This window comes from Petromyzon marinus, chromosome 18 (assembly GCF_048934315.1).
Source record: "Petromyzon marinus isolate PM22_M1 ecotype Great Lakes invasive population chromosome 18, UKy_Petmar_22M1.pri1.0, whole genome shotgun sequence".
NCBI lineage: Eukaryota > Metazoa > Chordata > Hyperoartia > Petromyzontiformes > Petromyzontidae > Petromyzon > Petromyzon marinus.
Window position 1 is genome coordinate 2,318,267 of NC_133684.1, and position 17,986 is coordinate 2,336,252.

Below are 17,986 nucleotides of genomic sequence, written 5' to 3' on the forward strand. Positions count from 1 at the left end.
GTTGTTGTGTTTGCTGGAACTGACGTCGCCTGGCTCGCGGTTAATAATCAACCGACTGCTGTTCATGAACTGACCACAAAACAAGTGTCAGACGCGAGGAGCTGCCACGTGCCTATCCCGTCGGCTAATTTCATAGCGCATACCTTCTGTAGTGGCTTCTGACCTATAAATACAGTGTATATATAATCGCATATTTTATTAGATTCAAGGTAAAGTGAAAACACTCTTGGTATGGGAAATGCTGTGTGTATACTGTTGCAAACTCAAAATAATAATAATTCGCGTCGTTGTGGAAAATATGAATGGGTTCAATGAGCAATGTCTTCTTCATATTACCGTCTCCAGGTAAAAACAAAAGTATTTCTTAAACAGTCCATCCATAGGCTTGTAAGATGGGCAGCTACCGGCATTGATTCAAGTCTGACTGCTGATGAGACACTGCATGTCGAAACCGGGTTATACTTGCACGATGCGTATTTGAATCAATGCCGCTGAAATTGTGCCCTCCCAGACGGCCGTCCGTTTGATGGGTTGGAGAATAAAAATGTGTTTACGTTTTCTTATGCCGAGAGACGGAGATGTGACGGCAGCATTGTCTCCCAGCGCTCGTGCGGGGGAGCAGTGGCGCAGTGGTTAGCGCACAGTGTCATGATGCCGACCACGTGGGTTCAATCTGGGTCACGAGTGACATTTGAATCGATCCTACACCATCGCCCTCTTTCCCCTCCCCCCAACAAAGACAACGATTCCTCCCATAGCCTTTAACTGACTAGGGGCAAGTGATGTTAGCGAGCACCTAATGAAGGCAGGAATAATACACGAGGGGGTGAGTGGCCAGCACCACGCCCGACCGCCTTTGTCTCCCCAGTGGAAATGTTTACACACCGCACCAGGTACTAATTTTAGGCTGAGTCGACCTAGGGGAGACTCAGGACTGGTTCAGATAATCGCCACTGGCGTTGGCCGTGAGTGGAAATCGAACCCGGGTCACCGGGTCACCGGGTTCGTAGCACAGCGCGCTAACCGCTACACTATCGCTTCCCCCACCGCACCCTCATGCAAGTTCACCAACCCGCGCAAAGTCGGTGACGTATGGTCAAACAACGTACATGGCCGAGAAAATTTGGAGAGCCCTTCCAACAGCAGATTGACCAACAGGCTGTGCATACTATAGATTGTTTCTATTGTTTTTCCATTTATGTAAAGGTTGTGGAACCCTTTTTTATTAACTAGGTTTTTTTTCAAACAGCCACATAACCAAACCTTTTGCAATGTGACATGTTTTGTGTGAAACGTATGGCGCTTTAAAGTGTTTTTTTTTGTAATTGCTCCTTCACGTCATATACAGGACTGTTGATTTATACCGAGTCGGTGCCGGGCACCTCTCACCTTTATCAACCAACGCTGGCCACCGTGGTGAAGTATGGTCAAACGGTGTCCATGACCAACACGTTGTTGAAAAGGGCTGTAGATTTATACATTTTTTTATTGCAGGTACATCCAGCTGTCGATAGACAATAACGCATGATCAGTTGCGAGCTTTCACTTGCGAGCCTGCCCCACATGTGCATTAAGATTGAATTGAGCCCTTGCATGGAGTTGAATTCTTCAATGTTGTTTTTTAATCTCTAAAGTGGTGGTTGTGCCAGACTTTGGGAAATTGCACTCTGCACTTCACGCCAAGAGACAGGCGCTGCATTGCGCGATTTACTCGAGGTTCAGTGAACTCGGTTGCCCCGCAAACCTGGACGTTTGGCATGCTCACAAGCACGGAGCCTGGAGTCAGAAGCACTACTCCCATTACAAATCCATTGGGGATACTGCGTTTGGCAGCGGCAGCACAATTAATAAAAACACACCAAACAGCTTTGTTATATCCACCACCTTGAAAAGGAAATGATATGAGGCGACGTTTCAGGCAAACGCCCTTGTGAGTTGCTGCCAAGAAGGGTCGTTTCCCAAAAGGTCACTTATTTATTTACTCTCTTCTTTTAGTGCAGTGTTGTCATTAACGATTTGTTGAGTTTTTGTTTTAATGCAGGACATCTCTGGGCAGTCAAAGCCATTATTGGCGCCTCACATGTTCCTCCTGGTGTTCCACTTGTGTGGACTCTGCATTCCTGGTCCTCTTTCTCCACTCATTCAAATACCCGACTGAAGCCATTTCCACGTCCACTCGATACCATCCTTCATATCCTCGCCACTTTAAACCACTTTCCTGTTGGCCAGGTACTTCCAGGTTCATCATCTTCGTCCCATTGATGAGTTTCCTCTCTTCCTACGACAGCCATCTAAATCGACTTTCTTTTAACGTCACTTAGAGACGGGTGATCTATTTTGATGTTAACCAAGCAGGGAATGCATGTAAGGCATATTCGTAAACATGAAACCACACGAAGTTTCCTTAAAGTAGAAATATATTTATTGTTTATATATTTGCGAGAGACAAGTGAACAATATAGTCGAACAATGTGTAAATAGCATAGGCAGTGTTTAAATTCGCAGTTCAATTAAATATGCAATAACGGAAAAGGAAATTTGGGAATCTGTGGATCTGGCTAAGTCGTTACACTGCATATCATGATCCCTCGACACAAAAACTCACACCACGGTGGGTGCAGGTTGAGAAGTCGTGTCAACTCGAAAACAATCGAGGCTAAGGTCCCATTCATCTCAAACGTGAGCCCATGTGCGTGATTTTTCTGGCTTTAGGATTGCCCTCCGCGCAGGCGGGCTTGCAATTGGATGGTGCTTTGTGCCCTGATGTTGTAGGAACGCAGTGTGCGTTCGCCTTCCAGCTGCTGGCTCTCGAAGGTGAGAATCTGCTCCCTGGGGGGCACCCCCTCCTCCCGATGGATTTTCACCTTCAGCTGCTGTACCCGGTCCGAGAGGCTCATGTCGTACGTTCGGGTGCTCCCTTGAAAGTTCACCACGAAGATCTGGACGGTCTGCAGTGAGGACAAAGTGGTACTATTAACACAAAAAAGCGACCAGGACACACGACAATTGAGCACGCACGAAAACCTGCGTACACACGCCTACTTCCACAGGCAATCCTGTGTCAGCCGTTGAAATTACACAGCACGTGGTTGAACAATGTGCATCCAAATGTGATTTATGTATGGGCACTGGTTCAATACTCGTATCAGTAATAACATATATGTCTCATTCACAACATCCCTTACTGAAGCACATTACTTGACACGTACTTTGGATGGCTTCCCAATCTTTGACCGTAGAGTGGCGATTTGTCCAACAGGCGCCTCCTCGATGCCAATGACCTTGACTCTCTCCGGATCCCACACGCAGTCCTCCTCCAGCTGGCTGGTCACCATCCCGCACCCTGCGGGCACCCAGGCGGTGTCGTAGCCCTCGTCGTGCCAGGTGAGACGCAGGGGGTGGTTCTGGCTGTCGATCTTCTTGACCTTGCCCACATCCACCTCCAGCTTTAGGATGACCTTCAGGTGATCCTCCGTGTCCAGCGGGTACCGTCTGGCCTTGTCTATGTTGCGGCTCACGTACACGCCACGGCCCAGCATGCCGCCGGCAGACTGTCTGAAGCCCTCGGAGCAGATGGCTTTGGCCGAGGCCACGTTGGTGCCGTGGTACATGGTGTAGACGCGGTCGTCCGTGGGGGTAATGTCCGCTTGGAGCGACCACGTGGGCGCGATGGTTTCCGAGGAAATTGTCTCGGGATTCATGATGGAGGAGAGAATGTAAGAAACTCGTGCACTGTTGTAAACAAAAGCAAAAGGCGTAGATATGTCAGAGCTGCCTGCAAATGCAATACAATTTCGCAGTCTGCACTCACAGAATGTCCACATGTGAGTGCAGCTCAAGATGCACGACAAATATAGGGGGCACGTGGGGGGAGGGCTCCGAATGGAGGATGAGTTCCTTTTGAACTTGTCATGATTTTTGCAAGCGGCAGGGGGAAGCGGAGAGAATATGGAAAGGCGGCAAACATCCTTGTTCAAATATTGTTTTCGAGGCCTAAATGTTATAATACTACAGTACAGCCCTTTGTCAATACAGTCGCGGGTGGGTAACTCACCGTACAGTGCAGGTAATTTAGCATACGTCACACTCGTGTAGAAGAACGGCCGATTCCTACCCACTGCCACTCAGCACACGAAGTCGGCTATCACTATCCCAGTCTCACACGTTCGCTTGTGCTGATGTTACACTCACTCACACGATCGCTGATCTCTCTCTCTCTCTCCTTGTCTCTATATAATGTTCTAGATTGAACACTCATGTCTGAGTTTAGTTTGTTGTCTTACCCACGCACCTCCGATTAGCACGGTTGGCTACGTACGAGGTTCAACATACAAATTTGAGATGTATTTTAAAACCAGTTTAATTACAAAATGACACTGCAAGAAGCAAGTTTCAAACCAAAATGAAATGTCTGTGTTATGTTTTACATGGTTTGTCATTGCTCACGTAACATTTCCGTAAATAATAAAGGACTGTACATATATGAATATATAGCACATCCTTGCACCGGATAGACCTGATAATTCCTTAAACGGAAGCGTCGGTGTGCTTAAACAAGAGGCTTTAGTTGCACACGTGCACCTATAACTCGGAACCTACGTTCACCCGACAAACAAAAGAACAGAGGCTCTCCAATTACCACTCACCTGCAGTTGTGAGACTTCTACAGTCCGCCGTGGGTCACAACCCTCGTCGTAGCAGATGTGAGGATTTATTTACCCGATTGTATCCTTGCCTCCGAGGCGGCCAGGTGTTTGTTCGGAAGGTTGATGTCGGATGTTTACGACGCGCTACTCGCGAGCTGGTCTTTATACTCGTCGGTCACGTCACCCAGCTGTTCGTGAATTCCCCGAAAAGGTGACGACGGACTTCAATGCGGGGCGTCTGATTAGCCGCGTAACTTCCGAAACCCCACGAGTTCGTTCGTTCCTCGACTTTTGCCGCCGATGAAGAAAGCGCTTCTTGGCAAATACGGCGGCGTCAGGCGATGAGGGCGTGGCGGCGTTTGACGATTTCGCCCCCGGTGCTGCTACGTGCTCCCTTGCTGTGCCCTCTCCGTTCCGTCGTAATGCGCGCTGCTGACGGCCTACTGTGTTGAGTGCGATATTGGCACGTAGAAAAATAAAGTTTGGTTTGCAGTGCCCCGCTCGCTGGTATAAGGAGCTCTGCACGAACCGTCAGCGGTGACGTCCATACAAACAAAAGCTCAACACATAGTCGTCAATAACACTGTCCTAAAAACATTAAAAAAATATATAAGAACAGACGACCTTTCTGGCAAAGTGGCGCTTATTCGTTGGGGATACATAGTTTGTCAGTTTAACACGTAGGCTTTCGCGACCAATATTATTCATAAAGGTTTTTGGATTAGATCGCGTTATTTAACAGGTCCCTGCAGGGTGGGCTGGTAGGACAAGTCTCTGCGCTGTCTATTGCTGATTTTACACCCAACAGCACGAGATTTCACTTCGTTAAAGTATTGAAAGGGGACGGACGGACGGACACATTAATCTATTGCAGGCTGGTACACTCAGTTTACAATTTCGTTCCTACCAGTATAAATGTGTCGTACCCCTCCACCCCCCGACACGGCTAAACAGTAAAACATGTGTAACGTTTACAAAGGACAAATAGTTCACTACTTTAGTCCACCGGTGTGTTGAAGAGTGAATCAACATCATTTAAAATTTGAGTACGACGATGTAATTGCCAGCGAAACGTCGTACTCAACTTTTAAGTGATGTTTATTCACTCTTCAACACACCGGTGGGCTAAAGTAGTGAACGATTCGTCTTTTGTAAACGTGACACTTTTTTACTGTTTGGCCGTGTCGGGTGGTGGAGGGTTACGACACATTTATAAATAACGCGATCTAACCCAAAAACCTTTATTATGAATACGTAGTTTGTGCCTATTTATCACTGCCGACGTAACCTTCACATGAAAGTTAAATTCAAGTATATGACAACCAGGCAAGAATCCATTGGGGTCGGAGCGGTGGTGCAGAGTTGAGCGTACGGCACTATGAACCCAGCGACCTCAGCACGAAATCCCAGCAATGGCTTACGCACGTGGCGAGTGGTGTCCACTTCACCAACCCGAAATGACCATTGTGATAAATGATGGTCAACCCCCCCCACCTTCAACCGAAATGGTATGGGGAGGCCTTCATCCAGCAGCGGATTGAACTTAAATGAAAAGAGAGCAACACTCGCCCCCCCCCCCTTCTCCGCATCTCCCCAATGCTGATGTTACTCCAGTGCAATTATTTAAGGCCGAGTCAACCTAGGGGGGCGGGGGGTGTAGACACACCTCGCCACACGGGACTCGTTGCTCTTCTCTACTGCAATTAGACGCGCGTCCTTCACGCGCGTCATTGCCGGCGTTCTGGCCATACGGCGTCGATCTTTGTGCACTCCGGATGATGTTGACATTGTCATGCCGGCAGCATCACGCGCTTGCTGACAGCGCCGTGGTGCGAACTGAACGTTTCGGGTCCCGTAAGCCCAGGTTGGTGGATTTTTTTCAGTTTTCAGTGGAATTTTCAGTTTATTTATTTGGTACAGCCCTGTGAGCCATTCGGCTCTTGAATCGGGTGCAACCGCAACAGACAAAAAAAACATGAACAAGAAACATCTTAAAGTGACAACGCGCAACAGAAAAATCCAGGAAAAAACCGCAAAGTCTTCCATAAAAAGCACTTGGCACGGGGCACGCCGAATAGGTCCTTCCTGCCAGTAGGCAAGTGCGCTGTAGGATTACTCATCCATCAGTCGGATTGCTCAATCAACCATCTTCGCTGTTAATGAACTGCTTTCTTATTCGTGTTAAACGATGCAGAATACATGGCGTCGTCTTTGTGTTCTGATTGCCTTCGTTGCTGCTTTTGCCACGTTGGTGACTCGGGTTGCTCTTGCAAACGACTCGTGCTGGTGTCTTGAGTTCGCATGGGGTTACACAAAATAAACATGATACTGTACTTGAAATGTATTCATCGCTTTATCTCTATGGCCTATGTACGCTGAATGGTCATTACCTTTCTTTGAAATGTCGCCTATTATATATTTTTTCCTTTTAAGGCGGAGTTGACCAATTTGTTGATTTTTTTTCTTTGGCTATTTGTGCTTGTGCACCGCTGCCAATACAGTATCGCCAAATAATGTTTACCTATGATTGGTGTTGGCTGTTTTCAGCGATTTGATCCATACACCGCATCCATCTCCAAGTAGGAACCACAATTGTACCATTAGAGTCAACATGATACATGGAGAGCATTGGCAATGATGGTTTATTTCATATTTGGGAATCCCTCGATATACAGAACAGATGCGTCCATTAAAAGTTATCCGTAAAACGAAATTCCGTTTATCGAACCTCGTTTTCCCACTGACTTCAATCTACTGCACACATCTATGAAAAAAGAGCTTTATAGGTCATTGGATTTCTCCAGGATAAATAAACATTGTGATCTAAAACCAGGATTCCAAACATTCCATTAATGCGAATTGAACGCAACGTATGTCGAAGTTCGTTCTTCCCACAATTTATAAGTTTACGTTACGTAGCGAAATTCATGCCATTGAGTTGCCGTTATAGCGAGGGATGACAACATTTTAGGCACGTGTCATTGTGGTTAAAGTGCCGCACTCACAAACACCGACTGGGGTTGAAAGTTAAAAATTGTCTCCATGGTACGGTTACATAAATAGACTTTTGCAGTAAGTTCACAGGGGCAGGTCTGCAAAGGTCATGTTCCCGCCATGGGAATGTGGAATACTCCCCACCGGCTCAGCGGAACCCGTGCAGTGAGGCGTGAGAGCGAGCGCGTGTTGTGTTCAGAAAGTGCGCGCGTAGCGGTGATGACGTGGCGGGTTTCGGGAAACCACCGAAAGCGAAATCCCTCCTCGCCCCACCACTCTCCTCCTCGTCCCCCCCCCACCTCCAGCACCACAGTCACAACTAACAGCAGCAGCGGCAAGTTTCGGAAACCCGAAAGGGAGGGCTGGCAGCTGGGAGGAGCCGACACCGCTGTGCGGATTGAACTCAGTCGGAGAGGCTCTGCGGGAATTCCCCAACCCCGGGGCTCTGCGCTTGGAGGGGGAGGCGCTGTGCGCGACTTTATAAGGAGGGCAGCGCGCAACGGCAGGGACACACGCAGCCTCCTCTTCTTCTCTTGCGGGACGAGTCAAGTGGAGCAGGTGAGATCCCCGCGGTCGCTGCGCTCTCTGCCGATGCTGCCTCTTGCGTCGAGCGCAGCCCGGCTGCGTGCAGTGCAACAACAACAACAATAGGTTGTGGGTTGTGCGATGCTGCTCTCGTTTATTGTTACATTTGAATCACAGTTCCGCTAACATTTTTTTTATAGTTTTATTTTGGTGATTTCGAAAATGTTTTGGATTAGCCGTATTTGTTTGTTGTAGTACAGAGTTAGACTGATAACTTTAATCTACATTGTCTTATGGTTGTTGTTGTTTGACTTGCATCCCACTGGGATTTTTGCACACAGCGTTGACATTCGGTGCTTTTTCTGGAAGACTTTGATGTTTTTCCCTGGATTTTTTGTTGTTGCGCGTAGTCACTTCAAGATGTTTCTTGTTCATGTTTTGTTTGTTGCGGTTGCACCCGATTCAAGAGCCGAATGGCTCACAGGGCTATACCAAATAAATGAACTGAATTACTGTGGAGCTCGACTCAGGATGCTCCGACTTGAGTCGAGTTGCTACGCCCAGTGACCTGCACGGCCTCCTGCTGCACCTGGTACACCGCGTCCCGTTAACCTCTCGCTGTGGCTACGAGCGAAGCTACTGGACGGCAGTGCAGTACGATTGTTGAACGACATTTCTATCTCACCGCGTCTCTGCTGTGAACCTTCGCCAACCCGTACTGACGAGCGTTGAAGTATGGTCAAATGACCGACCGCCGAGGATTGGAGAACTCCTCATCCAGCAGTGGTTTAACAAAATAGCTGTAGGTGTATATATTACATTAACTTTTGCAACAATAGGCTCCACCTGTTTGTAACTTTGCCACACGAGGTTGCTCGACAAATACGAACGTAGCCTATGATGACGAATTAACGAAGTGCCATTTCGCCTGCTCGTGGTTTTAATTGCGAGGCTGCGTTTTCACCATCCCCGAAATCGCGCTGCGTTTTTCAGCACCGCCTACAGATCCTCTCGCCTTCACCGCTCCACGACGATGGACTGCTCCGAGACCATTGGCGACCGCAATGGCCCCTGCTACCTGCATGGAGGAGAGAGCCCCAAGGATGACCGGCGCTACATCATGTACCACGGCACCGACGTGCAGGGGGCACACGGCATCCTCACGCAGGGGTTCAGGCGGTCCGCACGCGGCATGCTGGGGCCCGGCGTCTACGTGAGCCGCGACATCGAGAAGGCGAGGCGGTATCCGATTGGGAAGCCCGAGAACACCAAAGTGATTCTGAAGCTCAGGGTGAACGTGGGGCGCGTGAAGAAAATCGACGGCCAAGACCACCCCCTGCGTCTCACTTGGCACGACGAGGGCTACGACACCGCCTGGGTGCCGCGGGGCTGCGGGATGGTGACCAGCGAGCTGGAGGAGGACTGCGTCTGGGATCCGGAGAGGATCACGGTCGTTGGCGTCGAGGAGGCGCCCAGCAGCAAAATGAAGACGACGTTTCTCGCGATGCTGAACCCAAACGAGGTGAGTGGCACGCACTCACTCTGGCAGGCAGGCACGCGCAACAGCAGTGGTGTAGCTGCACCAGGCGCAACCACACAATGCCACCGACCTACCGGATACACTTCTTACATTCGCACCGGGCAATTTTGTGAAGTTGACAATATTTTTGCCAATGGCTGAAGGCCGACGGTAACATCGCATCAATATTTGCGTGCATGCATATTTGTGAACACGTACAGGCGGTGAATGCAACTGTGCTGTTATACTGTACATCAAACAGAACGCAACATAGATGGCAAATGCAAGCTGAAACGTGACTTGTTTTTTACGTTTAATGTTCATTTACATATTTCTACACGATACATCGTTGGTGAAAACATTACAGTGCAATCTGAATGTTTTAATACTTGTTTTCTTTTAACTTTATTCTCACGGGGTAGTCAAAAAGCTGCCAAGCCTGAGCCCCACTTGCCGACTAAAAAAAAAATCGCCAACGCATTGTAATGTACAGCACTCTAAGTGGATAGCTGTAGACTCTTCACATGCGTACCATCCTTCTTTGAAAATAAATGCCGTGCACTCTCCCGTCACCCCCGCTCCCCAACGCAGTTCGTGCAGATCGTCGTGAAGGACCTGGAGGGAAAGTCCCTGAGGCTGATGGCGAATCTGTCCGAGTCGGTGCTGGAGCTGAAAGCCAGGATCCAGAGCAAGTGGAAGGTGTCGCCCGCTCAGCAGCGCCTCGCTTACGGGGGCACCGCGCTGCAGGACGGGACGACCCTCGCCAAGTGCGGCTTGAAGCAGAATTCCACCGTCAACCTGCTTCACGTGGATAACGTAAGCACTCGGAATCGCCAACGCGACCTCTGGCCGGTGTGAGAAAATGCTAAAACAAATTTAGAACGGTGACTTTGTGAATGCTTTTCTGTTTCAGCTAGCCTTGACCTCGGGTTGGGCTGAGGAACATTTTCCTTACCTAGGGCCGAATTTGACTTTCACAGGCCTCTTGCAGGCCACAGATAAACACAGCTCGTTCACTACTCTTGAGTGCAAGGCACCCCGTGTAGTAACAGAAGTGACCGAGAACACTGAAATTAGAAACACGTTGCTCACAATCCCCTCTGGTGCCCAAATAATGCAGCTAGCATGCAGTCGGATTCACTATGCATATTATAGTGTCACGTTGTTGCATTATATTTAAAAGCATTAACAGTACGGCCTGACAATGGCTTCATCTATTGACTGTAACATTAATTGTGGTGCCAGCCAGCCAACAGCACCTATGCCACCATTCACTTTGGGGGAATTCTAAATTAACAACAGCCTGTATGCCTGCAATTAAAACTCAGCGCATAGCCTAAGTGTTCTATTTAAGACCGGAACCAGGTGTATTGTTTCACTATTTTGGAAAATCGCCCGATGATGCTGGATGTAATTACCAGCGAAACGTCATACTACTCAAATTGTAAATGTTGTCGATTTACTCTCCAATACACCGGTGGGCTGAAGTAGTAACTAATTGGCGTTTTGTCTACATGACAAATCCCATATTAATTGGCTGTGTCGGGTGATGGAGGGATACGACACATTTGACTTACGCGATCTAACCCAAAAACCTTTGTTATAAATAATATTGTTCCCAAAAGCTTACGTGTTAAACTAGCCTAAGTGAAGATGGCATTTGTAACGCGATGGCATTGTTTTAACTTTTCATTTCATATTCCACGCAGGCCGTTGACGTCTTCGTGAAGACGCTCGCGAACAAAACGTTGACGATAGAGGTGAAGCTCTCCAACTCGGTGCTCTCACTGAAGCAGAAGGTCCATCAGAAGGCGGGCATAGCAGTCAACCAGCAGATCCTCACCTTCGGCAGCCACACCCTGGAGGACGATCAGAAGCTGGAGTCGTACGGGATTCAGCAACACTCCACCATCACCATGCAGGGCCGTCTGCGGGGAGGGTAGTCGCGTGCCCCACGCACGCGCCACCTGAAGAATTAACGGACACAATTCATGAGCGGTCTTCAGTCGAGTTGGCCATGGTCAGGGTGGACCTGCAACTACTGCCTTCTTCAAAATCTCCGCTTGTGTGTGGTCATCAGCGCCAGATGTACGATGCTGACAAAAAAAATGTTCATGCTATCGTTACTGCACTTATAAATACATTTAATCTGCAAAAAATATTAGATTCGAAGCTTTCGTGACTGTAGGAATTACTGTTTGGTTCTTTCGGTAAAGTCACGTAGAAATAAATTGTATGTGTGTCTCCGTGTCTATGTTTTGTCTCTCAAATTTACCAATCTTTGGAAGAACGTAATCAACCAGGTGGGGTGTTGACTGTTGTGTTGTCCGACTCTCTGTGTTGTATTGCATTATATCTCTAAGTTTACTAGGTTTGTTTTCTCATTCATTTGTACCTGATGATGGTTGTTTGTGTTGCAATCGAAACGTATCCTATTATTTAATTTAATTTCTTTCTACGTGACTTTACATAAATATGAATAGACTTTTACAAATTCTCATCCAAATAGTCATTAAGCCTATGATGGTTATTTTGGGATCTCGGACCAGTGATGTGTGTTGTTGGGTGTGGCTGCACACACGAGGGCCCACGCGAACTTCGTCTAAGAAGAGAGTATGCAAACGGTTGCAGTTGCATACGTAACATTCCATGTTAGTTTTGTATTTGTCTGTATATAGTAATAGTCTAAAGAAAATTGTATGTGTCTGAATGTGGTTGTTGATTAAACATAGACAATATGACCCACACTGCCCACGCCATTGCTCAAGTGCCTGTTTACCCATTTGAAAGGTATATTGTCTCGTTGTTTTGAGCTGATTGCCAATACTTGTTGAGATTACGATAGAAGGTTTCGCGTTTTGTAATTTTATTTCAGTCTTGAATACCGCAAGTGTAGTGCGGCCATCTTTTATTTAACGACCCAACGTGCCGTATGATTATAAGCACAGTATTCTTAAAAGTTTAAATTCCTGGAATAATCTTATAAAGTGATAGATTTACCGGTGAAAATGAAACATTTAGTCCTGTTCTTTTATAGTTCGCACCTTTGATTTTACCATCTGTAACATGACGTTTAATTATAAATGCACTTTTGACATGTCAGCTGATGGATCCTTTTGTTATATTGTTCACTGTATAATGCATCAATACATAAATTGCATTTGTCAAGCTTCATAACTTGGTTCATGTTGTCCCATTATCTGAGGACTGTCCTGTAGTATGGGTGCCTTTTTGGAGTTTAAATAATTTGTACATGGCATAGATCTGACCACTATAGATTCAAAATAATCACATCCATTATTGTTATATAAATAATCCAGATTCACACTCCTACAGATTCCATAGATTCACATGAACGTAGATTTATATTAGAATATTTTCATTTGTTTAGCATTTAATACCTCAGCATCTCACAGCACCTTACATCACATAACAATCATTCAACGGGGGCCACCAGTGGCAGCTGCCCTTGTGTTTAAGGTGACTCAGATATAGTCAGCAAAGGGGGTATTAGTCTATCAGTAGGGGGCATTGTTTGCTACGTGCAATCAAAATTTAGTCATTTGCGGTTGATTAGAAGAAAGTAAAATTTGGACCATGATGGTGGCATACAACGGCCTACTTTTATCAAAATACATCATGAGCCTTTAGCATTCGCTGCGCGTGCTTTATAGTCGATGTTAACAAAGGGAGTCAGATAAGAACAAAATGCTTTGACAAAAGTTGTACACCGAGTGACGTTACGAGACAATTTCAGAGAATTCGATTGGAGAAACAAAAACGTTTTAACGGAGACATTTTTAACCATCTCAGATTTGCTGACGACACCACACAGTCTTCATAGCGTCCGATGGAAATGACCTGCAGGTTAAATTTTGATTTGAAGCTTTCGTGACTGCAGGGATTCATATTCTTGGTTCTTTCGGTAAAGTCACACCTGGTGATGATTGCTTGTGTTGCAGTCGAAACGTCGTGATAATTTTTATTGTTTTGTATTTTTATTACATTATTTTATTGTTTCCCTTCTACGTGACTTTACCGAAAGAACCAATAATATGACCTGCAGGTTGTTATAAGAGCTGAATGAATAAAGCTACAAAGTTGGATTCAGCACAAATATGAGTAAACCAAATGTCACGTCCAAGTTGGCTAAATAACTGGGGGGGGGGGGGGGGGGGGGGAATAGTACTAGATCTCAAATGAATTTATGTTTCAATATAAACGAACTCTGGCCACTGGTGGCCTTTAGTACTGTCCCGAACGTGCAGCCCACCGACACTCCACAAAGTGTGAAAATACCCCATCAGCATCGTGCTGCTGTCAAACTCCAATGGTTTCGAATGTGCGGAGGCCCTCGCACTGTGGTCTCCACTCCTTCAACGGAGGAGGAATAGCAAAACAACACCAACTGTCTCCTGAATCCCTCTCGTCGTGCGCAGTCGACCTGAACGCTGGCTGGCCTCTTAGCTCCTAAACATATTGCTGCCGTACGCGGGAATGTAACCCACACGTGGCGATGGCTGGCCTAATGGTTGTGGGAATTATTATTTTTTCAATGAGGTTTAGCACTTTTACCATTTTTTCACACACTTTTATTGAACTTGCCCTGTTGTCTGTTTACATTCTTTCAAATCTTCGTGGCTTAACATCTTCGGATCTACGAAGCCTAACGAGCTTAGCGTCTCTCATACGTTACAGTACTTCATTGTCGCAAACATGACAATTAAACGCGTTATACGTATCGCGTTGTTCTAAATGTCATTTCACTACTTTGCAATCGGGGTGATCGTTATTCTAATTGTAACAGCCGTGTTTCGTGCCGCGTGCCATCAACCTTTCATCAAGTAGACTGTTGCATAGCAATGCGCATGCTTTCATTTTTTATAGGGTCAAGGGTTCACATAGGCAAGCCATCAATTTCACCTCTACAGGGTAATAAAATAGGAACCACTTTGTGTGAAGTGGTCAATAGTTATACATGGTCCCTGCCATGGGAATGTGGAATTAAAAAAGAGGCGTTGGAAAGCTTTAATTTAGCATAACATTCACTTGAAAATATTCAACGTCTAACTAAAACTGGAGATGTTCAGAATATTATATTGAAATTATCTTATAATTATAAAATATTAAAAGTAATTATAACTATAAAAAATGCTTGAAACTTTGTAGTAGAACGAAGCAAAATCGTGCGTACAATTATAACAATCATATACTCATTGCACAGAATGAAAAGCCCTGGTAGAATCATGAAAATCAAATTGTTTAATAACAATCATTACAAATTTTTTCTAAATGTATGCTTTTCCATTCTCCCATGGGTGCGATTGTGGCCATGCAATGGAGAAGCAAAATGCTCCTTCATGGAATAAATAACAGGTGACCTTAGTAAATTTAAATAATCAAATAGTTAATAATGAAAATTAATCAAAATTAGTGTTGTTATAACAATTCTATATTTATTTAAAGTTGTGCATTTTGATGTGACGTCACATTTCTCAACCCCCCCCCCCTCGTCACAAATGTCTGACCCCCCCCCTCACAGATGCGTGACGTCATTTATGGACGGCCCCTTTCGTACTGTACGTAGCCAAACGAGCGAGACTCTGACTCAGCTAAGGGTTTTACTGTTGTGTCAGCTTCCAACTTTTTTCTCTCTCACCCAACTGAGGCCAGCTACGTACCTCAATTCTCACTCCACGTTTGTACGCTGCAAAAATCTAGAAGCCGTCTTCTCATTGACCCGATTCTGTTTGCGTGCGGTAATATGTTCATGAGCTAAATCGCAATGTCGAGTTCTGCCGGCCACGACGAGAGGGCTTCTTGGAGAGAGTTCCGTGTAGTTTTGCAATCCCTCCTCCGTTGAAGGAGTGTAAAGACTCCGGTGGGCAGGCTGTGGTCCATCGTGTGGATTTGCATGGCCACAATCGCACCCAACGTGCATGAACATTCACTACCATTGCGCTGCTGCCACCATGTGGCATTAAGTCAGAGTTGCAGGTGCTGAGGACTACTTCAGGCTGTAGGGCCATGGCTGGGGGGTGCTGGGGGTGGAGATCTGTCGCCTTACTTCAAAGTTTGGACCGGACTTATGAAAGTCTAGCAAAGGATCAGTCTCACATTACCGCGATATGCTCGAGGTGCCCCTTTTGCATGCATACAGACTTACACGTATTGTAGCCTTTCGTTAAAAGCCATTAATTTTTTTTTTTAGTCTTTAAATATACAGTTCACTGTTTCACGATTGCGATAAAGACAAAGATCCCCCGTGTAGCCTGTAACAGACTGTAGGGGCAAGTGCTGTTAGCGAGCACCTATGAAGGCCGGCACGGCACACGAGGGGGTGGGTGGCCAGCACCACGGCAGGCCGCCTTTGTCTCCGCAGTGGCGATGTTTACACACCGCACCAGGTACTCATTTGAGGCCGAGTCGACGTAGGGGAGGCCCAGGACCGGTTCAGATAATCATCACCGCTGTTGGCCGTGAACGGGAATCGAACCCGTTGCGCAGCGCGCTAACCGCTACACTACCGCTCCCCGGCGACACAACAACAACAACCGCCATTCACCACTTGGTGGCGGTGACATCACCACGGCGCTTGTGCCAGGCTGGGTGCACGTTAAGGCCACGTGAAGTGTCGAACGCCCGCTGGCACGAGGTCACGGGACAGACCAAGGTGCCACAGGGTGACTGATTGAGATGACTGAGACGACTGGCTGATGCACCACCTGTGCCCCGTACCGTGCCTACTTGCTCTGTTTTAGCCACCCGGCACTCCGCTCGTTGTTGTGAGCGTCGCTCCTCCGCCCTCCGTTGTTGTTGGAGGGCGACTACCTCCAACTGTCCAGTAGCGTCCTTCACAAGCCTCATCCACAGAGGCCGATCATGACACCGCTGGTACGAGTCATCGGCAAGTCCACTCAGCTCCACGTCCTCCTGTACCACATCACTCCATCTCTTCTCTAGCCCGTGCCGCGCCCGTTTAGACCCCTCTATTCGGCCGAACAAAAGCTGTTTAGTTTAACACGTAGGCTTTCGCGACCAATATTATTCATAATAACGGTTTTTGGGTTAGATCGCGTTTATTTATAAATGTGTCGTAACCCTCCACCACCCGACACGGCCAATCAGCAAAAAAGTGTCACGTTGACAAAAGACAAATAATTCACTACTTTAGCCCACCGGTGTGTTGAAGAGTGAATCCACATTTACAGTTTGAGTACGACGTTTCGCTGGTAAATACATCCAGCATCATCAGGCAATTCGCCAGAATGGTAAAGCCCTCGCTTGCTCCCGGTTTTATATAGAGCAGCAGGGTGACGTCATCACTTAACTCATATCAGGTGCAGTGATTAGAGGCGGAGGGGGGGGTATTGTAATTATATAATCGATTAGTAATCAGTCATTGGTTATGATTAGTAATGAGTTGTAGATTAGTAATTCTTTAAATCAAAATGTAATGTGTTTAGGCATCCGGTGGCTGGGCATGCGGGCTACATGGCCCAGCCAACGCAGCCTTGCCTGCCGGAGGAGCTCACCGATGGGACCTTGCCCAAATTTTTCAAGGATTTGTGAGCTCCCCACACAATCCAGCCTGCTTAAACCCAGGATGGATCGTAGGCAGGCCAGCCTAATTGTTTCTAACCGGCGAAGATGTTCCATTAGGGGGGGTCCACATTTCGCAAGCAAAGACCGTGGCCAAGAAGGCCCGAAGCTCCGTGTGGAGAGTCAGACCAGATAGCTTCGACACAGCATTATGCAGCCAATGAAAAGATAATGCCGCCCGACTAATTCTGAGTGAGACCTCTGCTGTCAAACCGGAGCTGGTAATGTGCACACTTCTCAGATATGGAAAACTCTACACTTTCTCTACAACTGCCCCATCACCAATTGAGAGTTGTGGAGGTTGAGTATCTGATGGTACAAAATACCCAAGCAGGTGCTCAGTTTTGGTGGGGCTGATGGTGAGGGCCCACCTCTTGGTGGCACGCTCTAGGTTCAGCAGCAGCGCCTCAAACTTCTAAGTGAGCAGCAATCACCACATCATCAGCAAACATAAGATTGTTGACCAATACGGAGCCATCCTTTGACCGCACCCATTAACCTCCCACTGTATCTGTACCAGATGGAAATTTCTCCGGTACAGCCATCAAAGGCTTCACGAACTACGTGGCCGAAATGGATGTTTAATGTGGGAGCCAGAGGACATTCCTGTCACACCCCAAGGTGAACAGGGAATGGTTTCGACTCCCGGCCACGTAGTTTTACCCGGGCATGCTCACCATCATGAATGTCCTTCATGATT

At 47.0% G+C, this 17,986-nt stretch overlaps 2 protein-coding genes across 4 annotated transcripts; one reads left to right on the plus strand and one right to left on the minus strand.

Annotated features, from left to right (window-relative positions):
• Positions 1 to 2,399: 2,399 nt before the first annotated feature.
• On the minus strand, positions 2,400 to 5,002 carry LOC116943556 (uncharacterized). 2 transcript variants are annotated; one of them, XM_076067792.1, is made up of 3 exons: positions 4,720 to 5,002; positions 3,210 to 3,732; positions 2,400 to 2,948 (listed from the first exon to the last, which is right to left on the minus strand). In XM_076067792.1, exons 2-3 carry the CDS (start codon positions 3,699 to 3,701, stop codon positions 2,709 to 2,711), a joined length of 732 nt encoding a protein of 243 aa, XP_075923907.1. In that variant the 5' UTR covers positions 3,702 to 3,732; positions 4,720 to 5,002; the 3' UTR covers positions 2,400 to 2,708. The 2 variants fall into 2 exon arrangements, with proteins under 2 accessions (XP_075923907.1, XP_032812376.2); XM_032956485.2 differs by having other exon boundaries at positions 4,647 to 4,990.
• A 3,010-nt stretch (positions 5,003 to 8,012) lies between these two features.
• Positions 8,013 to 12,861, plus strand: LOC116943552 (uncharacterized). 2 transcript variants are annotated; one of them, XM_076067790.1, is made up of 4 exons: positions 8,013 to 8,198; positions 9,171 to 9,687; positions 10,276 to 10,500; positions 11,394 to 12,861. In XM_076067790.1, exons 2-4 carry the CDS (start codon positions 9,199 to 9,201, stop codon positions 11,625 to 11,627), a joined length of 948 nt encoding a protein of 315 aa, XP_075923905.1. In that variant the 5' UTR covers positions 8,013 to 8,198; positions 9,171 to 9,198; the 3' UTR covers positions 11,628 to 12,861. The 2 variants fall into 2 exon arrangements, with proteins under 2 accessions (XP_075923905.1, XP_032812370.2); XM_032956479.2 differs by having other exon boundaries at positions 8,016 to 8,198; positions 9,159 to 9,687.
• Positions 12,862 to 17,986: the final 5,125 nt, after the last annotated feature.